Genomic DNA, 22,134 nt, shown 5'->3' with positions numbered 1-22,134 from the left:
TATGAGCTGGTGGGGATTGCCTTGAGGCTGGGTGGCCCTTTTTGAGGGCTTGCCTTTGTGCTCAGGGTGGTCTGTGCCCTCCTTTTCTCGTACTTTGCCTCTTGCTCTTGTCTTTCTTTTGTGGGTTGTTCTGTGAGTGGGGGGGGGGGGGTGACTGTATGGTGTTGTTTGGAGTTATGCTAGTTTCATGGGGCGTGTGGTCCATTTATTCCTTGTTGTATCCATGGACTAGGCTTAAGCTTGTGTGATTGTTGTACTATTTCTGTACCGTTATTAATAATCTAACAAAACCTTTTTTTGGGGGAAAAAAAAACTTCCGTTGCAGATGTTTGCACTCCAGGCAAGCATTAAAGCCGGGGGTGCAGTAGGTTTAGTATTTGTACATCCTGGATAATAAAACAAACTGGAACACTCCTCATCCTGCCAAAAAGTAAAGGGGCAAGTCTGGCAGTTCATTTGTTGTTTTGCAGGATTTCAACTTAAAGCATAGAAAACTGAATTTGTGGATAAGATGGTTAAGCTTGGTTTCAGGCAGTTTGTGGAGAGTGCTATTCATGTACAGGCTGGGTTAATAACTTGGAGATAATTTCATATTGTGGGAGGACTTAGCAATGGAAAGAGGATGTTGGCTACATCTAGCAACAGCTGGCCCTCAATAGATTTTTGGAAGTTTTAGAGCCATGGTTGAAGCAGGACTGGGGGAGAGGCTATATTCTCTTCCCCCCCCTTCCCACAGCCGCTGCTGCAATCAAATATTACCTATTATGGCAGGGATGCCAAGTCCCGCCAGCTGAAGAGGTCTCCTAAGTCGCACCTGTGTTGAACAAGCAGCACTTAATTCAGCAGGCTTGCTTCGGCTGCTAAAGCTGGCTTCCCATCAGCCATGAAAACAGAGGGGGCCTGAGGCAAAGCGAGGGGGCCTGGCCCCAAGCCCCCCTTTGCGGCTATGACACTGGGTTGAAGGAGGTAGACGATTATGGCGGGGAGGAGTGGAATAAGTTAGTTGAACAATGGAATAGGGATGTTAGAAAGGGATTGGATAAAACTGCTCCTTCGAAGAAGCATGTAGAAGGAATGAAAGGATCGGTTCCATGGTTCATAGAGTCATTTAAATAAATTTATTTATTTATTAATTAATTACATTTGTATCCCACATTTTCCCGCATAGCAGTAGGTTCAATGTGGCTTACAGGTTACGGAGAGGAGAGTACCAGCTCCGGGAATATATACAGAGTGGAAAATAGAGTAGCAGTAGGTACAAGGAAGCTGATAAGGTTCCGGAAAAGAGAATACAACTCTGGGACGAATATATAGTAGCATATAGAGAGAAGCAATCCCAATGAAACTGATAAGTCTCCGGGGATGGGACTACAGCTTCTAGTGAGCAATACAGAGCAGGATAAGGGTAGACGTACACTTAATTATAACTGGAGTGGTAAAATTCGTACAGTTTGAAGTAATAGGATTATGTGGAAGGGGTACTGTTCATTTCTGCTACAAAGTATGAACTGGGGCTGCATGAATCTAAACACATATATCTAAATGACAGAATTGAGAAAGTTTTTAATAGACCAAAAGGAGTTTATTTCAGTGGTTACGGAACTGGTGGAAGAAGGGATACAGAGAGGCAAAGTGGATTGTGGAGGGGGGCTACAGTGTGATAACTTTGTGGATGTATTTAGAGAGAAGATGCTGCAAATTTGTGAGTTATTGGATGAGAGGGGAATAAAGAGTGCTGAGATAAAGAAATTAGACAAGAGAATGGGCTTTTATGGGGGAGACATGTACAAAATGGCTTATCAGAGAGCAGAGTGTTAGTGAGCGGAATGAACAAATGGATGGATTAATTTTGAGTTTCTTAAAGAAAATCAGCTGATGAAGGTTTTGTCCAGAATGCACTGGACCGTTGCTCCTCAATTTTGATGAAGGTAGCAGGGTAAGGTTTGCGTGAAATATTTTCAGGTATTGTTAATACCTCATTGATGGCAGTTTTGTTGCCTGATCCACTGAATGCAGCTTCAGTAAAGACTTCATTAGACCCAGCAGTTCTGAGTAGTTATAGACCTGTTTCCAATATTTCTTATTTTTGGAAAGTAGATTGAGAAGGTAGTGGGATCTCAATTGGATGATTTCTTGAAGCACCATCCAGGGCTTAGTTTCAATCAAGCTTTAGAAAACATTGTAGTATGGAGTACTTATTAACAGAAATTGTCCCTTTAAAAATTCTTTACGTGTTGTTGGTTTTTTAATTGTATCTGTGATGTTTTAACAAAATTTTTTTCAATAATTATACAAACATATGGTTGTGTATGAATATGTAAATGTTTTGTTTTTAACTTTTATATGTTTTTATATGTTTACAATTTTGTAGACCCCTGAAGAAGACTGATATAGCCGAAACACGGACCGTGTTGGGTCCTAATAAAGGTTATTCTGGAGCATCTTACCCTTGCCTGATGTGGTTCACCCAAGAAATGAACTATCTTCATTTCCATGAAGATGTAAAGATATGGCTGTGGCAAGAAGCTTTTTGAAATTTTGAAGTAGGAGGGTAATTCATAGATTTTCTATTATATTAATTGAGGGGCTTTGAAGTTGGGGGGTGGGGCTAGGTTTTGTTTGAAGGTTTGTGTATCAGATACTTGAAGCTAGGGTAGGAAGTTAGTGATTTAAATTTTTTGAATAATCTTATGTATGTATTTTATATGTTATATTGTAAATCACTTCATCTCTTCTTTTTGTAAAGGCAATAAGGATCAGATTCTATTTACGATGCCTGAAAAACTGGCGCTAAAAACCCCCGCTTAGCTGTAATCTATAAACCATGCCTAGATTTAGGTGTGTTTTATAGAATACGCCTAGAGGTCATGCCAGCGCCTAACTCTAGGCGTATCAATTTACGCCAAGGGAAACTTGGTGTAAATACCAGCGCCTAATTAAGCACGGAGCAGGTGTATTCTACAAACCAGCATGGATATTTTTGGAACGCTCATGAACCGCCCATTACACTCCCATGCCTACACCTCCTTTTGGCCAGCAAGCAATAGAATTTACATACACCACTTTACAGAATACAGACTTAGCAAGTAGAGCGCATAAATTCTAATTAATGCCAATTAGTGAAATAATTGGTTAACATCCAATTATCAGTGCTGATTAGCTTGTTAACCAATTAGGTTATGCACATTATTATGGCATACACTTCAATTTCTGTGCAGAAATCTCAGCGATATATACAGGGTCTTGGGGTTATTGTCTTAATAAATAGTGAATGATACATACCTGTAGCAGGTGTTCTCCGAGGACAGCAGGCTGATTGTTCTCACGACTGGGTGACGTCCGCGGCAGCCCCCACCAACCGGAAAAAAGCTTCGCGGGACGGTCGGCACGCAGGACACGCCCACCGCGCATGCGCGGCCGTCTTCCCGCCCGTGCGCGACCGCTCCCGCCAGTTGAATGACTAGCAAAAGATGAAACACACAACTCCAAAGGGGAGGAGGGAGGGTAGGTGAGAACAATCAGCCTGCTGTCCTCGGAGAACACCTGCTACAGGTATGTATCATTCACTTTCTCCGAGGACAAGCAGGCTGCTTGTTCTCACGACTGGGGTATCCCTAGCTCTCAGGCTCACTCAAAACAAGAACCCAGGTCAATTGAAGCTCGCAACGGCGAGGGTACAACAGAAATTGACCTACGAAGAACAACTAACTGAGAGTGCAGCCTGACCAGAATAAATTCGGGTCCTGGAGGGTGGAGTTGGATTTACACCCCAAACAGATTCTGCAGCACCGACTGCCCGAACCGACTGTCGCGTCGGGTATCCTGCTGGAGGCAGTAATGCGATGTGAATGTGTGGACAGATGACCACGTCGCAGCCTTGCAAATCTCTTCAATAGTGGCTGACTTCAAGTGGGCCACTGACGCTGCCATGGCTCTAACACTATGAGCCGTGACATGACCCTCAAGAGCCAGCCCAGCCTGGGCGTAAGTGAAGGAAATGCAATCTGCTAGCCAATTGGAGATGGTGCGTTTCCCGACAGCGACCCCTAGCCTGTTAGGGTCGAAAGAAACAAACAATTGGGCGGACTGTCTGTGGGGCTGTGTCCGCTCCAAGTAGAAGGCCAATGCTCTCTTGCAGTCCAATGTGTGCAACTGACGTTCAGCAGGGCGGGTATGCGGCCTGGGGAAGAATGTTGGCAAGACAATTGACTGGTTAAGATGGAACTCCGACACCACCTTCGGCAGGAACTTTGGGTGGGTACGGAGCACTACTCTGTTGTGATGAAATTTGGTATATGGAGCATGAGCTACTAGGGCTTGAAGCTCACTGACCCTACGAGCGGAAGTAACTGCCACCAAGAAAATGACCTTCCAGGTCAAGTACTTCAGATGGCAGGTATTCAGTGGCTCAAAAGGAGGTTTCATCAGCTGGGTGAGGACGACGTTGAGATCCCATGACACAGTAGGAGGCTTGATAGGGGGCTTTGACAAAAGCAAGCCTCTCATGAATCGAACGACCTAAAGGCTCTCCAGAGATGGCTTTACCTTCCACACGATAATGGTAAGCACTAATCGCACTAAGGTGATTCCTTACTGAGTTGGTCTTGAGGCCAGACTCTGATAAGTGCAGAAGGTATTCAAGCAGGTTCTGTGCAGGGCAAGAACGAGGTTCTAGGGCCTTGCTCTCACACCACACGACAAACCTCCTCCACTTGAAAAAGTAACTCTTTTTAGTGGAATCCTTCCTAGTGGCAAGCAAGACCCGGGAGACACCCTCAGACAGACCCAACGCAGTGAAGTCTACGCCCTCAACATCCAGGCCGTGAGAGCCAGGGACTGAAGGTTGGGGTGCAGCAACGCTCCGTCGTTCTGCGAGATGAGAGTCGGAAAACACTCCAATCTCCACGGTTCCTCGGAAGACAACTCCAGAAGAAGAGGGAACCAGATCTGACGGGGCCAAAAGGGCGCTATCAGAATCATGGTGCCGCGGTCTTGCTTGAGCTTCAGTAAGGTCTTCCCCACCAAAGGTAGGGGAGGATAAGCATACAGGAGGCCGGTCCCCCAATGGAGGAGAAAGGCGTCCGACGCTAGCCTGCCGTGTGCCTGAAGTCTGGAACAGAACAGAGGCAGCTTGTGGTTGGTCTGAGAGGCGAAAAGGTCCACCGAGGGGGTGCCCCACTCTCGGAAGATCTTGCGTACCACTCTGGCATGGAGCGACCACTCGTGCGGTTGCATGACTCTGCTCAGTCTGTCGGCCAGACTGTTGTTTACGCCTGCCAGGTACGTGGCTTGGAGGAGCATGCCGAACTGACACGCCCAACGCCACATCCCGACGGCCTCCTGACACAGGGGGCGAGATCCGGTGCCCCCCTGCTTGTTGACGTAATACATTGCAACCTGATTGTCTGTCCGAATTTGGATAATTTGGCAGGACAGCCGATCTCTGAAAGCCTTCAGTGCGTTCCAGATCGCTCGGAGCTCCAGGAGGTTGATCTGCAGATCCTTTTCCTGGAGGGACCACAGACCCTGGGTGTGAAGCCCATCGACATGAGCTCCCCACCCCAGGCGAGAGGCATCCGTCGTCAGCACTTTCGTGGGCTGCGGAATTTGAAATGGACGTCCCAGTGTCAAATTGGTCCGGATGGTCCACCAGAGCAGTGAAGTGCGGCAACTGGTGGAGAGGCGGATGACATCTTCTAGATTCCCGGTGGCTTGGAACCACTGGGAAGCTAGGGTCCATTGAGCAGATCTCATGTGAAGACGAGCCATGGGAGTCACATGAACTGTGGAGGCCATATGACCCAGAAGTCTCAACATCTGCCGAGCTGTGATCTGCTGAGACGCTCTGGTTTGCGAAGCCAGGGCCAGGAGATTGGTGGCCCTCGCTTCGGGAAGGTAGGCCTGAGCCGTCTGGGTATTCAGCAGAGCTCCTATGAATTCCAGAGACTGGGCTGGCTGGAGATGGGACTTTGGGTAATTTATCACAAACCCCAGCAGCTCCAGAAGTTGAATAGTGCACTGCATGGACCGGAGGGCTCCTGCCTCCGAGGTGTTCTTGACCAGCCAATCGTCGAGATATGGGAACACGTGCACTCCCAGCTTGCGTAGGTAGGCCGCTACCACCACGAGGCACTTGGTAAACACTCGTGGGGCAGAGGCGAGCCCAAAGGGCAGCACACAATACTGAAAGTGCCGTGCGCCCAGGCGGAATCGGAGATACTGTCTGTGAGCTGGCAGTATCGGTATGTGAGTATACGCGTCCTTTAAATCCAGGGAACATAGCCAATCGTTTTTTTTGAATCACTGGCAGAAGGGTGCCCAAGGAAAGCATCCTGAACTTTTCTTTGACCAGGAATTTGTTCAGGCCTCTCAGGTCTAGGATGGGACGCATCCCCCCTGTTTTCTTTCCACAAGGAAGTACCTGGAATAGAATCCCTGCCCTTCCTGCCCGGGTGGTACGGGCTCGACCGCATTGGCGCTGAGAAGGGCGGAGAGTTCCTCTGCAAGTACCTGCTTGTGATGGGAGCTGAAAGACTGAGCTCCCGGAGGACAATTTGGAGGCAGGGAGGTCAAATTCAGGGCGTATCCGCACCGCACTATTTGGAGAACCCACTGGTCGGAGGTTATGAGAGGCCACCTTTGGTGAAAAAATTTTAACCTCCCTCCGACCGGCAGATCGTCCGGTACGGACACTTGTAGGGCGGCTATGTTCCCGTGGATCCAGTCAAAAGCCCGTCCCCGGCTTTTGCTGTGGAGGCGCAGGGGGCTGCTTAGGCGCACGCTGTTGACGAGAACGAGCGCGCTGGGGCTGTCCCTGTGCCTGACGAGGCCTTCGGGCCGGCTGGGTGTACCTACGCTTCGCAAAAGAATAGGGTGCAGCCTGCCGGGCCCGGGAAAAACGTCCACCTGTGGAGGTGGATGCTGAAGGCGCCCGGTGGGAGAGCTTGTCGAGAGCGGTTTCCCGCTGATGCAGTTGGTCCACCATCTGCTCGACCTTCTCACCAAAAATGTTATCCCCCCGGCAAGGGACGTCGGCCAGTCTCTGCTGGGTGCGGTTGTCCAGGTCAGAGGCACGCAGCCATGAGAGCCTGCGCATCACTATACCTTGGGCCGCAGCACGAGATGCCACGTCACAGGTGTCATAGATACCCCTGGACAGGAACTTTCTGCACGCCTTCAGCTGCCTGACCACCTCCTGATAAGGCCTGGACTGCTCCGGCGGGAGCTTCTCGACCAGGTCCGCCAGTTGTTGCACATAGGTCCGCATGTGGATGCTCATATAGAGCAGGTATGACTGGATGCGGGTCACGAGCATGGAGGATTGGTAGGCCTTCCTCCCAAACGAGTCCAGAGTGCGAGACTCCCGCCCCGGGGGCGCCGAGGCGGTATCCCTCGAACTCCGTGCCCTCTTGAGAGCAGAATCCACGACCGCCGAGTCATGGGGCAATTGTGGCCGCATTAGCTCTGGGTCAGAGTGGATCCTGTACTGGGACTCCGCTTTCTTGGGAATGGTGGGGTTAGTTAAAGGTCGCACCCAGTTCCGAAGCAGCGTCTCCTTAAGGACATTGTGCAGCGGCACCGTGGAGGACTCTCTAGGTGGTGATGGATAGTCGAGGACCTCGAGCATCTCGGCCCTCGGCTCTTCCACAGAGACCACGGGAAAGGGAATGCTAATAGACATATCCCGCACAAAGGAGGCAAAGGAGAGACTCTCGGGGGGCGAGAGTTTCCTCTCCGGTGAAGGCGTGGGGTCCGAGGGAAGGCCCGTAGACTCCTCTGAGGAGAAATATCTAGGGTCCTCCTCTTCCCCCCACGAGTCCTCATCCTCGGTGTCGGACATAAGCTCATGTAGCTGAGTCCTGAACCGGGCCCGGCTCGACGTCGAGGCACCAGGGTCTCGGTGTCGTCGAGCGGCGGACTCCCGCGCCGGCGGGGACGGAGCTCCCTCCATCGACGTCGACGGGGACTCCACCTGCGTGGCGGTCGAGACCGGCACCGCAAGCGGCGACGGTGTCGACGGCCCCGGCGCCGGGCTAGAGCTCGCCGGCGCCACAGTCATCGGCGCCGAGGGCGCAAGCACCCCCGGCGCCGGCACAGCCTGGCGCATCAGCCCTTCCAGGATCCCCGGAAGGATGGCTCTGAGGCACTCGTCCAGGCCCGCTGCCGGGAAAGGCGATGGGGCCGGTAGGGGTGTCGGTGCCCGAATCTGATGGGAGCCAGGAGACGGCACCGAGGTGCCGGGACCCTGTTGCGTCGGCACCTCTATCACCGACGGGGACCTCTCCTCTCGATGGAGACGCTTCGGCGTCGACTCCTCTCCGATGTGCATCGAGGGCGACCGGTGACGGCGCTTCTTATCCTTCTTCCGATGCCCGTCACCGGCGCCGGGAGGCATGGAGGAGGAGGATGAGGATCCCCCTCGGTCTCGAGGAACCGGGTCAGACAGGGTTCGGTCCCGTGGGCCATGGGCTGAGGGAGTGACCGGGGCCGACTGCCCACGCGGCCTCTCACCTCTACCCTCACCGGAGGACCGGCGGGCCGACGGGACCTGTTCTCCTGGGGTCGATGCCATCGGTGCCGATGTCTCGGGCATCGATACCGGTACCGAAGGACCGGGCGTCGATACCGATGCCGTCGAGGTCGACGTCGAGGGGCCGGCGCAAGTTCCAAAAATACGGTCCCGTTGAACTTGCCTCGCAACCTGAGTCCGTTTCCGGAGACCGAGACACAGGGGACACGACTTGAAATTGTGCTCCGGCCCGAGGCACTGGAGGCACCAAGCGTGGGTGTCGGTCTGCGAGATGGGCCGGCCGCACCGACCACACTTTTTAAATCCACTCGGGACCTTCGAGGACATCGACGGAAAAATCGCGTCGGCGAAATTAAAGTCGTCGATGGTGGCGGAAATCACACCTCGAAAAAGGAAAACGACCGTACGGCCACTAGGCCGCAATGCAACGTCCCCGCTGGAAGCGAGGGAAAATGGGAGCGCGTGCTCCTTTTTTTTTTTTTTTTTGAAAGGAAAAGTGGAGCGCGCGGCAATTAAATAAATATAAAAGAAAAAAGAGAAGATCGCGTAAACGCGACGGTTTTTCCGGGGCTGAAACAGAGAGAGCGGCACAGGCACGACTCTCTCCAGGCGCGGAAAAAAAGGAACTGGCGGGAGCGGTCGCGCACGGGCGGGAAGACGGCCGCGCATGCGCGGTGGGCGTGTCCTGCGTGCCGACCGTCCCGCGAAGCTTTTTTCCGGTTGGTGGGGGCTGCCGCGGACGTCACCCAGTCGTGAGAACAAGCAGCCTGCTTGTCCTCGGAGAAATATAGATACAGAGATATATATAAAGTAAACAATGAAAATATGTTTCAGTTACACATTCTAGTTCGTGAAATATGCAATCTGTCCCTTAATTACTCAACTATACTTGTAGAAACAGGTGAGACTCTGGCTTTGACAGCCCTATTGCGAAAGACAAAAAGGTTACAGGAGGTGATTCCTGGTAACCTAAAGCAATTGTTCCAGCTTTGGACTTAACCTTCTGTCTGCCTTTGTTTGGACAGAAATATATACTACTAGTAAAAAAGCCCCGTTTCTGATGCAAATGAAACAGGGGCTAGCAAGGTTTTCTTCAGTGTGCATGTGGGAGTGTGCGTGTCCCTGCCTTCTGCCCTTTCTCCCTTCCCCTCTGCTCTCCGTCCCCTCTGCTCTCTGTCCCCCCCCCCAGTCCTTCAGTGTTAAGTTTCCTGCTGTGCTGTGTTTGTTTGTGTTACAGAGAGAGTGAAGGCGTCTGCCCTCTCTCCCCTCCCTCCTCCAGTCCTTCACTGTTACAAAGAGAGCGATTTCGTGCTGTGCTGTGTTTTCCTTCACTTTGTGTTACAGAGAGAGCGAGGGCGGGGCAGACACTCATGGGGAAACCGGATATCTCTCCCCCTTCACACTTCCGGCTGGAGGCTTCATAGAACGTTGGTGTTGCTTTTTATATAGAGAGAGATAGTAAAAAAAAGCCCCGTTTCTGATGCAAATGAAACGGGGGCTAGCAATGTTTTCTTCTGTGTGCATGTGGGAGTGTGTGTGTCCCTGCCCTCTGCCCTCTCTCCCCCCTGTGCCGTCTGTCCCCTCCCCCCTCGGAGTCGAGTCCTTCAGTGTTAAGTTTCCTGCTGTGCTGTGTTTATGTTACAGAGATAGTGAGGGCTTCTGCCCTCTCTCCCCTCCCTCCCCTCCCCCCTCTGAGTCCTTCACTGTTACAGAGAGAGCGAGGGCGGGGCAGACACTCATGGAGAAACCGGATATCTCTCTCCCTTCACACTTCCGGCTGGAGGCTTCATTAGAACGTTGGTGCTGCCTTTTATATATAGAGATTACTTGTACTTTTGTACATTTTCCCCCTAAATACACATAATAAGTTTTGCTATAGTTGCTTCCATGACTTTAAAATCTCCATCTTTTCATGCCATCATTTAGCATTTTGTGCTATATTCACCCATCCATTCATTCTTTGGCCCTGATATTTCTTCTTGTTTTGTTTTTTGGGGGGGGGGGGGGGAGGGGCCACGGGGCAGGGCTTCCAGCTCATTTGGAACTAGGATTGGGAGCTGGTGCTAAGATTCTTCATTTGCAACCATACAGGGATTTTTTTTCCCCCCTATTTTATATCCCCACCTCATACGCTAATCTGGTCTTACAGTGATGATCTTTGGCTGGATCCATGCACTAGAAAGCAGGAGTGTACAACCTTAGCCCTTGCCAGGTCAGGTTTTCAGGATTTCCCCAATAAATGCAAACAGATCTCATGCATATTCACTGGGGATATCCTGAAAACCCATCTGGATTGCACTAGAGCTTCTCCTGAAACCCTGCAATCGTAGCTCTGAATCTGACCAACAGATCTCATGCTCAAGTAATTACAGGGACTCTCTCCCCCACCAATTCACTGTGAACAAACAACATTACTAGACCCAGGGAGTAGCATAAAACTAAGGATCTTACACACCTGAGCCACTAGACCAGCCCTAAAATGGTCCACTGATGGCTGTAAGGACTCCTGACAAGGGTCAAGAGCCTAATTGCAGCAGCTTGGGACTAACATCAAGTGAGGCTAAATATGATAGGCTTTCAAAAACTTTAAACCCTAAAGCTTCCTGAGGAACAAATTAAAAGTCCAAATGAAAATAAAAGGGGCTTTCAACATTTTAATTACCACCTCAATTACAAACCTATCAGTTAATTCTGCTGCTTTTGGACGCTGGAGTGATCCCACAGGTCATAAGTATTGCCACACTGGGACAGACCAAAGGTCCATCAAGCCCAGTATCCTGTTTCCAACAGTGGCCAATCCAGGTCACAAACACCCGGCAAGATCCCAGAAAAGCTCAATACATTTTATGATGCTTATCCCAGAAATAAGCAGTGGATTTTCCCAAGTCAATTTAATAATGGTCTACGGACTTTTCTTTTAGGAAGCCGGCCAGACCCTTTTTAAACCCCGCTAAGCTAAACGCCTTTACCACATTCTCTGGCAACAAATTCCAGAGTTTAATTACACGTTGAGTGAAGAAACTTTTTCTCTGATTCGTATTAAATTTACTACTTTGTAGCTTCATTGCATGCCCCCTAGTCCTAGTATTTTTGGAAAGAGTAAACAAATTATTCACGTCTACTCATTCTACTCCACTCATTAGTTTATAGACCTCTATCATATCTCTCCTCAGCCGTCTCTTCTCCAAGCTGAAGAGCCCTAGCTGCTTTAGCCTTTCCTCATAGGGAAGTCGTCCCATCCCCTTTATCATTTTTGTCGCCCTTCTCTGTACCTTTTCTAATTCCACTATATCTTATCTCCTCTTCGGTACCTCACATTTACCTTAACAGACAGCAACAAAGATAACTAAAGTCATTTGTCTCCCAAGCTTTGCAAACAACTATCTCAAAACAGGCAGTATGCCCAATGCACTACCACAACACAAAGGATTCACTTACCCTACTACAACCCCTATCAGAAAATGCCTGTATAAACAGATCTCCAATATCAATTGTACTCAAGCATTTACAAACAATATTACCAAACACATCTCAGAATGGTTTTCATGGTCTCAAAGGATATATTTGTACGAAACTCAGGCCCAATACGAGACTGAGCCTCATCTGTCGAGGTTTTCTCCCCAAAGGCATATAACTAATTAGGCCCTTAGCTACACAAAGTACATAACATGATGTGAAAAGGAAACACCACTGGCCTAATTACACCACTGAATAATATGGTTGTTTTGCTTCTTATTTAAATTCAGATTAACATTCTAGGCTCCCAAAAGGTACAGGTATCAGTGCATTAAGTTTCTATACATGATCTGATCAATGCAACTTTCTCCTGGGCACCTGTTCTGTGCAGTTTGAAAATGTCCATAAGCAACAAAGCTGAGACTCGATCAATCTCAATTCAAAATGGAGTCTGAGTTTGATTCTTATGTGCTTTATTGCTGCTGCTTTAACATTTTCATTTTTGAAAGCACTATAAAAGGAAAGCCCACTGAATTACACATTTAACCATCTTCTGAAAATACCGCAATGAACTATGAAGATGGAAGAACCAGATCAGACCAGCTGCCACAATCACTCCTCACCTGTGCTGCATACTCTGCTTCTTTGTCTTTTCCTAAGTTTGAGTCACAGGCACATTTGCGCTGCTTCACCTGCTCCAGCTTATGTTCCAAGTCCTTCTGTTCAACATAGAGCTCTTCCATTTTTAACGCGTGTTCCGCCTGTATAGCCTCCAGTTCCTTCTGTAAATTCTGCTCTTCCCCAGCCACTTCTTTCATGGTCTTAGAACTGGTTAACTTTTCTACTTCCTGGCCAACGAAAATTACAAAAACAATTACACATCCGATAGGACATTGGGGTACTTCAATAATAATATTTGCTTTACACCTATATGAAGAAAACAGCCAAGCGGAACCTTAGAAGCATTACAAAACAATGCTGCTACATTAATTCTTAGTAAAGGACATACTGCATACACAAGGTATCAAAAGGCAAATGAATTTCCATGGCTGATAAGGCTGCCCCAGGAGCAGGCAGTGCAGTCTTCAGCCCTCACTCTGGCCCAGAAACCAAGAGCATATTTAATCCCCAATCAAGGCCTAAAAAGACGGGCAGGGAAGGCAGTAGCTTCTTAAGCCCAATTTAGGGCCTGGAAAAAATACATAAAGGGTAGAGAAGACATGGAGAGGGAGACATGACTGTCCCTATGCTGGAAATGGAGGAGGTGAGGTGAGAAGGAAAGTGAGAGGGGCCAGGGTGAGAGAAACGTGAACTAGAGTCAGGAGAGTCATATCTGGCTATGGTGGGAGAGAAGGCTGACACGGTTGCACTGAGAGGGGTGCAGAATGTACACTCACCATGGAAAAAAGACACTTACTGCCAGATTCTATATATTGCGCCTAAATCTAAGTGTATTCCATAACAATGCGTGTAATTTAATTGGCTTAACAAGCCAATCAGCGATGTTAACAGCACTCAACAAGCAATAATGAGCACTGGTTGGCAATAATTAGAATTTACACGCATAACTCGCTAAGAGTATGCTGTAATAAACTGCGCATAAATTCTAAAGCGCGCAGTTCAACATTGGCATGGAAATGGGCGTTTCATGGGCATTCCCAAATTTAAGTGAGTTGTTACAGAATACAGCCCAGGCCTCGTAAATCTACATGCAAGGATTTATGCCACGTTTTCGTTGGTGTAAATGGATATGCATAGTTTTAGGCAATGGAATATCAAACAAAGCATATCTATATACCGTGCCTACATCTTATAGAATAGAGATAGGCAAAAATGATTTCTGTGCGGATTTTTCAGATGCTTTATATAGAATCTGGCCCTTAATACATACACTTATCACAAATCCCCTCCCAAACCTAGGGGCCCTTTTACAAAGCGCCAGTAAGTTCAATGCGGGCTTACTGCTCGCTAAAAAGAAAGTATCGCCAGGCTACCGCAGCAGCCCGGAAGTACTTCCCACCCACAGCACACGATCATCTCCGGCGCTACAAAAATTTACATGACAGTAATCGGGCGGTTACCATAGGAGCCCTTACCGCCACCTCAATGGGTGGTAGTAAGGGCTTCACTTGCCGCACAGCCATTTCATGAAGAAAAGAAAGACCTACCTTTTACCCGCTGCAGTAAAAGAGGGCCTCGGCGCGTGTCAGAAACACACGCCGACGCCAGCACAGGCCTCATTTTGCCATAGCTTGGTAAAAGGGGCCCCCAGTATAAAGCGTACGCATTAAATACATTTCATCCCGAGTAAGTCAATCCTGGAGAAGATTTGAATCCTTGCACATACATGCACTAATAAGCAGTGAAAATGGTAATATCACATGCATTCAAATAAACCAAATAGCATTTATTCGAGCTTAATAGTTTTCATCCAACTGGTGGCTAAGGTATTGCACTAAATTGTCTCCATCTGAGGTAGACAGAATTACAATGAAAATCCTTCTATTTTTCTACATTAGGATACCCAACCGTACATGCACCTGAGCCACCCACCGAACTAGTCCCACACATTTTTTTGATGGTTGTGGGGAACTGATGAGTATCAGCCCCAAGCTGCTGTAATTCACTTAGGGATCCTCTTACTAGGCCGTGTTAGGTGATAACACACGCTTAACGCAGATGCGCTCAAGCGTCCTATGGTAACTGCCAAATGTGCATGTGCTAAAAATCGGGGGGGGGGGGGGGGGGGGTTTGAGGAGGCATGTCAGGGGGCTACATTAGCATGCGCTAACTAATTAGCGTAGGAATACTGCATGAGCCTTTTCTGCCTACAAAATGGGTGGTGGTAAGTACTCACGTGGTAATTTTTCAAAATGGTCGAGTGCTAACAGCAACATTAGCACACGACCATTAACACAAAAAATAGAAAACCGGCCATTTTAAGGCTGTGGTAAAAATGGCCTTAGTGCGCCAGAAAAACCTGCGTAAGGTCTTGAACCCATTATCTTCAATTCAGAAAGTATCTAAAAAATTTTTTTACTCTGTAAGGCAGGTTTATCTAATATTTAGCTTATGGTTTGTTAATGTGGGTTTATTTAATGTTTAATATATGCAATTAGTCTGGTTCTAATTATTTGTAGCTCATGGACTGATTGGTCCAGCTTTTGATTACTGAATAGGTATAGGCGGAATACAAGAACTGGTATAACATAACTATGTGGTGTGCTAAAGACCATTTTTACTGCAGGTTAATAAAAGAATCCCTTAGGGGCCCTTTTACTAAGCCATGTAAGCGTCTACGTGCGCCCAACGCACGCCAAAATGGAGTTACTGCCCGGCTACCGCATGGCTCTTGTTATAATTTCATTTTTGGTGTGCGTCCGATACATGCGTCTGAAAAATAATTTTCAGACGTGCGTATCGGACGCGCGCCGAGTAGCATTTGACACCCATAGGTCATTACCGCATGAGTCTTTACCACTAGGTCAATGGCTGGCGGTAAAGTCGCAGCCCAAAATGGAAGTGCGGCAGTTTTGATTTTGCCGCACGTCCATTTTCGGCAAAAATTTTTAAAAGGCCTTTTTTACAGGTGCACTGAAAAATGGATCCGCGTGCGCCCAAAACCCGCACCTACACTACCGCAAGCCATTTTTCAGCGCTCCTTAATAAAAGGACCATCAGGTGAGGCTAAATATGAGGGACTTTCAAAAAGCACAAATCCAAACGTCTCCGCACCAATGAAATAAAAATCCAAATGAAAAAGAAAAAAAGGCTTTCATAATTTGAATTGTCATCTCAATAACTAATCTATCAGATGATTCTGCTACTTGATTCTGGAGCGATGCCACAGGTCAATGCTTTATATCTTCATAAGAGCATAAGGACTGCCATACTGGGTCAGATCAATGGTCCATCTAGCCCAGTATCCTCCTTCCAACAGTGGCTAATCCAGGTCACAAGTACCTGGCACTGGCAGAGTCCCAAACAGTAGAAAGATTCCATGCTACCAATCCCAGGAATAAAGCAGCAGCTTTCCCCATGTTTATCTTAATAGCAGTTTATGCACTTTTCCTCCAGTAACTTTCCCAAATCTGTTTTAAACCCAGATACGCTAACCGCTCCTCTTTGGTATTCCACATTTATCATGCTGTACACCCTATGATAAGAGAAAACTGAACAAAAGTTTGGAAATAACCAACTACTTTTAGAAAGTCTTCAGCAAGGTTTGGAAAACTGTCCGTCTCCTAAAGTAGCATCCAGTTCTTGATGATATTAGGTATAAGTAAAAATGTATCCAAAGCAAGAAAAAAAATGCGCATTTTCTTAGCATCTATATTTAGAGAAGTCATAACACAATGTGATAAACTATTAGTTTTACAACTTCTTAAACTTACACACTTCTGCAAGGACCACTGTACATATTCTAAAACTTCAACGACTGTTGGGGAGAAATGTTTTCATTATTTTACTGTCTCTATACTACCACTACAATGCTTTCCCTTAATGGGAAACCTGCAGCACAGTGGAATTCTGCAGTGACAACGCGTTGTCCCAAGGGCCCGCCGTGCGGTGGCTGCTTTTAGAAACTGTTGATCGAGGAACAGATTACTCGAGTTCAACATGTTTATGAAAGCCAGCAAAAAAAAACAAAAACAAAAGGATAATACAATTCTAGTCCCACATCCTAAGTTTGTTTCTGTAAAAATAAATCTGCACTATAGATACGCAACATTATGCTGCATTACAGAGGATAGGCCCAGCTGTTTACAACCAAAATATTTCAGCAGCTGGGCAATATCCAATTTCTAACATGGTAATATAACCTAAAAGCCTCATGTTTTAAAATGGTTATAAATCTGCATATTATAGTCCAAAAATGTTATTAGCTGCTCAGGTTTACACAGCCTTGAGAAAAGCATTAGTTTAAATACTAACGTCCACTATTCATTTCATGCAGTGAGGTTTGCCGCACAAAATGTCAGTTTTGCAAGTACACCTTGAAATATATAAAGATGTCTAATCTGTTCACGTTAGAACAACATGATGTGCACGTCTGCCTTACTATAAAAGAAACCACAAGCACATAATAGGCTCTCTAATGTTATTAACAAATTAGCTGATCCAATTACTACGCTGATTCAAGGCCCTGCAAGTGGGGACCATCTGGCAACCTTGGGTTAGCCAAACCCTCCCCCGATAATGAACAGTGAAAAGACTACGCTGTTGTGGTCACTGCCAATAAATGAGATTTGGGCACTTTATTTATTCTATAGCTACAAGAATATTGATTTCTGGTGAAGCGCATAAAAAAGGAACGTGGTTTAATCACCATCTGCAGCTGCTGCTTCTTTTGCAAAACAGAATTCAGTTTGTCTTGCTGTTCAAGGTAGGTTTTCACTACTTGCTCCATAATTCGTCCCTTATCATCCTCGTATGCATCCTTGTTAAGAGGCGAATAGGAGGTCTGTGTATCACTGTCCATGTATTTGGGTTCTGTAATATAACCATGAAAGATTAATAGTTAAAGACAGCTTCAGAATTGTAATTATCACAGAATAAAGTTAAACAATCATATCTTTATCTCATTAATCAAAGAAAATATTCTTCATATATATCAATAAAACTTAATGAAAATTGCTTCTAAGAATCTCAGAAATCAGGTACAGTACAGGAACAGAAAAACTTTTAAATGCAAGAAGTCAGACATCTGAAAGACGTCTTCATACTTATTTTAAGCCACATGCTCTCAGTAAAATAAATTGAGGGCCCTGTTTACTAAGCTGAGCTGTAGGTGAACTAGCAACTTTAGCGCACCTTAGTAAACAGGGAACTAAGAGTGGTATTTGCTTCCAGTTCTTGAGGGCCACAAATGGGTCAGGTTTTCAAGATACCCTAGATTTCCATGCAACTGCATGTATGTGAATGTATGCAAATGTATTTTATTTTTGTTACATTTGTACCCTGCGCTTTCTCACTCATGACAGGCTCTATGCGGCTTACATGGGGCAATGGAGGGTTAAGTGACTTGCCCAGAGTCACAAGGAGCTGCCTGTGCCTGAAGTGGGAATCGAACTTAGTTCCTCAGGAACTGAGTCCACCACCCTAACCACTAGGCCACTCCTCCACTGTTGCTACTATTTGAGATTCTACATGGAATGTTGCTATTCCACTAGCAACATTCCATGTAGAAGTCGGCCCTTGCAGATCACCAATGTGGCCGCGCAGGCTTCTGCAGGTTACCTATTACTAACACAAGATCAGCAATTTCATACTTGAGTTCCAAGTACCCTTGGAAGTATGCCATCCGGTCCAGGTGATTTACTACTCTTTAATTTGTCAGTTTGGCTTAGTACATCTTCTAGGTTCACCGAGATTTCTATCAGTTCCTCCGCATCATCACCCTTGAAAACCATTTCCGAACAAATAAAGAGAACTAAAACCATGCAAAATTTTAAAATCATCAACTCTGGCATTCACAAGCATGTTTATTAAGATGGCAAGAAATCCCAAACCATTTGCACCGCTGAAGCCTGGAAGTGAATATCACTGGTGCAGTAAACACACAGAATATGAATTAAGCAGGGGTGACACAAGAAGTGGTGCAAAGATATTAGGTGCCCTAGGTGCTCCCCCTCTTGAGTTTTAATTATCAAAATCTCAACTGTTATGATTACCCCAACACCACCCCTGCCAGAACAATCCTATAAAAAATGCATAGCTAGATATCATATTCATCACTGGTGCTGCTTGAAATACTCCTGGGCCTAGTGAAAGGAGGGGAAGGAGAAGCAATGACAGCAAACACTGTGCTAGATCATGCTCACAGCTTCCATGAAAGTGACAAGGCCTCGAGTGAGGACTGGCTTAGTTACTGTATTAACCGCCTACTGTTATCGCTGTCAACAGGGCAGGATGGCCCAAACACCTTCCATGCCATTTTGCGAGCAATATAATCAGCAGGGAAGGGAAAAGGCAGGAAGGTCTTCAGGAGGTGCATGATAGTCTGGTAAGACCGCTTAAGAGCCTCTGGAATTATAGCCATTCTCTTATCTACTTTACAGAATGTGTTTCCTAGCTACTCCGTCCAGGGTGGACTCTTCTTCATGCGTAAATAGGTGCAAATGTAGGGGCGATAGCTGGATGGAAGTGTGGAGGCTAGGACTTGTGGTGGGAGGCAGGGATAGTGCTGGGCAGACTTATACGGTCTGTGCCAGAGCCGGTGGTGGGAGGCAGGGCTGGTGGTTGGGAGGCGGGGATAGTGCTGGGCAGACTTATAAGGTCTGTGCCAGAGCCGATGGTTGGGAGGCGGGGCTGGTGGTTGGGAGGCGGGGATAGTGCTGGGCAGACTTATACGGTCTGTGCCCTGAAGAGCATAGGTACAAATCAAAGTAGGGTATACACAAAAAGTAGCACATATGAGTTGTCTTGTTGGGCAGACTGGATGGACCATACAGGTCTTTTTCTGCCGTCATCTACTATGTTACTATGAGGCATATTTTCAAAGCACTTAGCCTTCCAAAGTTCCATAGAAACAAAGTTCCATAGGTTTCTATGGAACTTTGGAAGGCTAAGTGCTTTGAAAATATGCCTCTATGTTACTATGACCGACCTCTATGTAAACTAGATAGAAAAAGAGGTCAACCTTCTAAGAAAGGGTAGAAAGAGAACATAACCTACTCACCAGAGGCACTGCATATTTCCATGCTTATTCTTAAATCCACCTTCTCCTGCTCTTCGAGGGACAATTCTGGATAGGAGGTGACATTTTTCGATTTACCACTAGCTGCTCGTTTGTCTGACTTTCCGTCTGAAACCTTACCAAAGTTCTTGGAGGGATCTTTATACCGTGGCACCACAGATGAAAGGGACACATTTGGAGCAACCACCTTATCGTACATGTACAGGTAGTAGCTAGAAAATGAAAAAAATCACAGTTCGAGTTTAAAGCAGCAGTGCTAGAAAGGTTTTAGACCTGACAGCTGAACAAAATCATTAAGATTCCCCTTTTACATGTGACTATTTCATTCCTGGGCAGATGGGAGTAGTACAGAACTCTTAACAGTGTTGATATCTAAGAAAATGAGAATCTTGGTATGTTTTCATTCCTTTTACTAGCAGAGCAAAATGCTGCAGCACCATACGTACAACCCTTTTTTAAATGCAAAAGGAAAAATTGGTGAAAGTTCTTCCTGCTTAGCCAGCACCACCTTTATGAATCTAAGATAGACACTGTCACTGCCATGCTGTCTTTCATCAGAACCCCATGCATACATCATGAATATACAAGCTGTGTATGAACTGAAAAAGGTCTCCATTCTTTTTTTTTTTTTTTTTGTTACATTTGTACCCCGCGCTTTCCCACTCATGGCAGGCTCAATGCGGTGGGCAATGGAGGATTAAGTGACTTGCCCAGAGTCACAAGGAGCTGCCTGTGTCGGGAATCGAACTCAGTTCCTCAGTTCCCCAGGACCAAAGTCCACCACCCTAACCACTAGGCCACTTCTGGCTCTCATTGTCCCAAACGGGTCTAGTTAATTAGGTTTCTACTTCTAACACATCTCAATTTAAGTGCTAGGAGCTGTGCGCTAAGCACAAATGCGCTCTTGTTGAATACTAGTGTAAGCAGGCATATACATGCCAACATTTAGGCACAGATGCTTATGCCATGTCAGCGGCTGTCGTTTCTTTCTCTATAATATCACCAAAATTCGCCCTTTCCTTTCTGAGCACACTACCAGAACCCTCATCCACACTCTTATCACCTCTCGCTTAGACTATTGCAACTTGCTTCTCACAGGTCTCCCACTTAGCCATCTCTCTCCTCTTCAATCTGTTCAAAATTCTGCTGCACGACTAATATTCCGCCAGTGTCGTTATGCTCATATCAGCCCTCTCCTCAAGTCATTTCACTGGCTTCCTATCCATTTCCGCATACAGTTCAAACTCCTCTTATTGACCTATAAGTGCATTCACTCTGCAGCTCCTCAGTACCTCTCCACTCTCGTCTCGCCCTACATTCCTCCCTGGGAACTCCATTCACTAGGTAAATCTCTCTTATCTACACCCTTCTCCTCCACTGCTAACTCCAGACTCCGTTCCTTTTATCTTGCTGCACCATATGCCTGGAATAGACTTCCTGAGCCGGTACGTCAAGCTCCACCTCTGGCCGTCTTCAAATCTAAGCTAAAAGCCCACCTTTTTGATGCAGCTTTTAACTCCTAACTCTTATTCACTTGTTCAGAACCTTTATTTTATCATCCTCACTTTAATATTCCCTTATCTCGTTTGTCCTGTTTGTCTGTCCTAATTAGATTGTAAGCTCTGTCGAGCAGGGCCTGTCTCTTCATGTTCAAGTGTAAGCGCTGCGTACGTCTAGTAGCACTATAGAAATGATTAGTAGTAGTAAACGTTGCAGCTGCGCACATAACCAACAGTATTCTAGATTAATCTTAGCATGTAAGTGCTGGGCATGCCTCTGGCCCACCCATACCCCTCCCAACTCCATCCCCCCTCCGTTACATGCTATAGATTTTCCACATGAAGTTTCTAGAATAGCGATTAAGTGCAATTAGTAAGGATGGGTAGCCAGAAACTTTTCATTTTGTATCACTTCCCGGGTAGTTTCTGGGAATGTTCATTTTATTTGTTTGGCTATTTTTTTTGTCACACGAACAAATTGCTGAATGCACACTCTTTTTGCGGTGATTTGCACATGCGTAATAAGTGCCCTCTTTGCAAATAATGCACACTCTCTTGAAAGATTGGGCCTATTATCAGCAAACGATGAAACGTCAATTTTTGTGGGGGGGGGGGGGGGGGGGTTCTGCTTGTTTTCATTTGATAACAACATGCAGCATGGGATAGGTCATTGACATTTTCCATATCCTTGCAAAAAAATGCCCATCCCTACCAATCAGTGCAAATTAACTCCAACTATCCATTCTTATAGGTTGTTAGTGCCACTTAGTGGCTAATTTGCCAATTAACTTATAATCATAACTGGCACTATTCTATAACCTGTATGCGCAAGATTATAAAATGAGAGGGTCACTGTAGAAACCTTAAAAAACAAACCTACCTAGAAATCATGAGGACCAAAATTGAGGACCTCTGCCCTTTTTTTTTTTTTGCACCATTTTTCTCATATA

General features: G+C 46.5%; 1 protein-coding gene across 2 annotated transcripts in view; it reads right to left on the bottom strand.

Moving 5' to 3' along the window:
- The window catches only part of SKIL (SKI like proto-oncogene), a 51,711-nt gene that overhangs the window by 4,169 nt on the left and 25,408 nt on the right, over nucleotides 1-22,134 (bottom strand). For both annotated transcript variants that reach the window (XM_030216518.1, XM_030216517.1), the window contains exons 4-6: nucleotides 19,668-19,897; nucleotides 17,316-17,479; nucleotides 12,610-12,834 (exon numbers count right to left, since the gene is read on the bottom strand). In XM_030216518.1, the coding sequence (XP_030072378.1) occupies nucleotides 12,610-12,834; nucleotides 17,316-17,479; nucleotides 19,668-19,897 (619 nt within the window). The remainder of the gene's footprint in view (nucleotides 1-12,609; nucleotides 12,835-17,315; nucleotides 17,480-19,667; nucleotides 19,898-22,134) is intronic.

Source organism: Microcaecilia unicolor, chromosome 10 (genome assembly GCF_901765095.1).
Source record: "Microcaecilia unicolor chromosome 10, aMicUni1.1, whole genome shotgun sequence".
In the NCBI taxonomy this organism is placed as follows: domain Eukaryota; kingdom Metazoa; phylum Chordata; class Amphibia; order Gymnophiona; family Siphonopidae; genus Microcaecilia; species Microcaecilia unicolor.
Note: the sequence above shows the minus strand (reverse complement) of the source record. Positions and strands in the feature narration are given on the sequence as shown.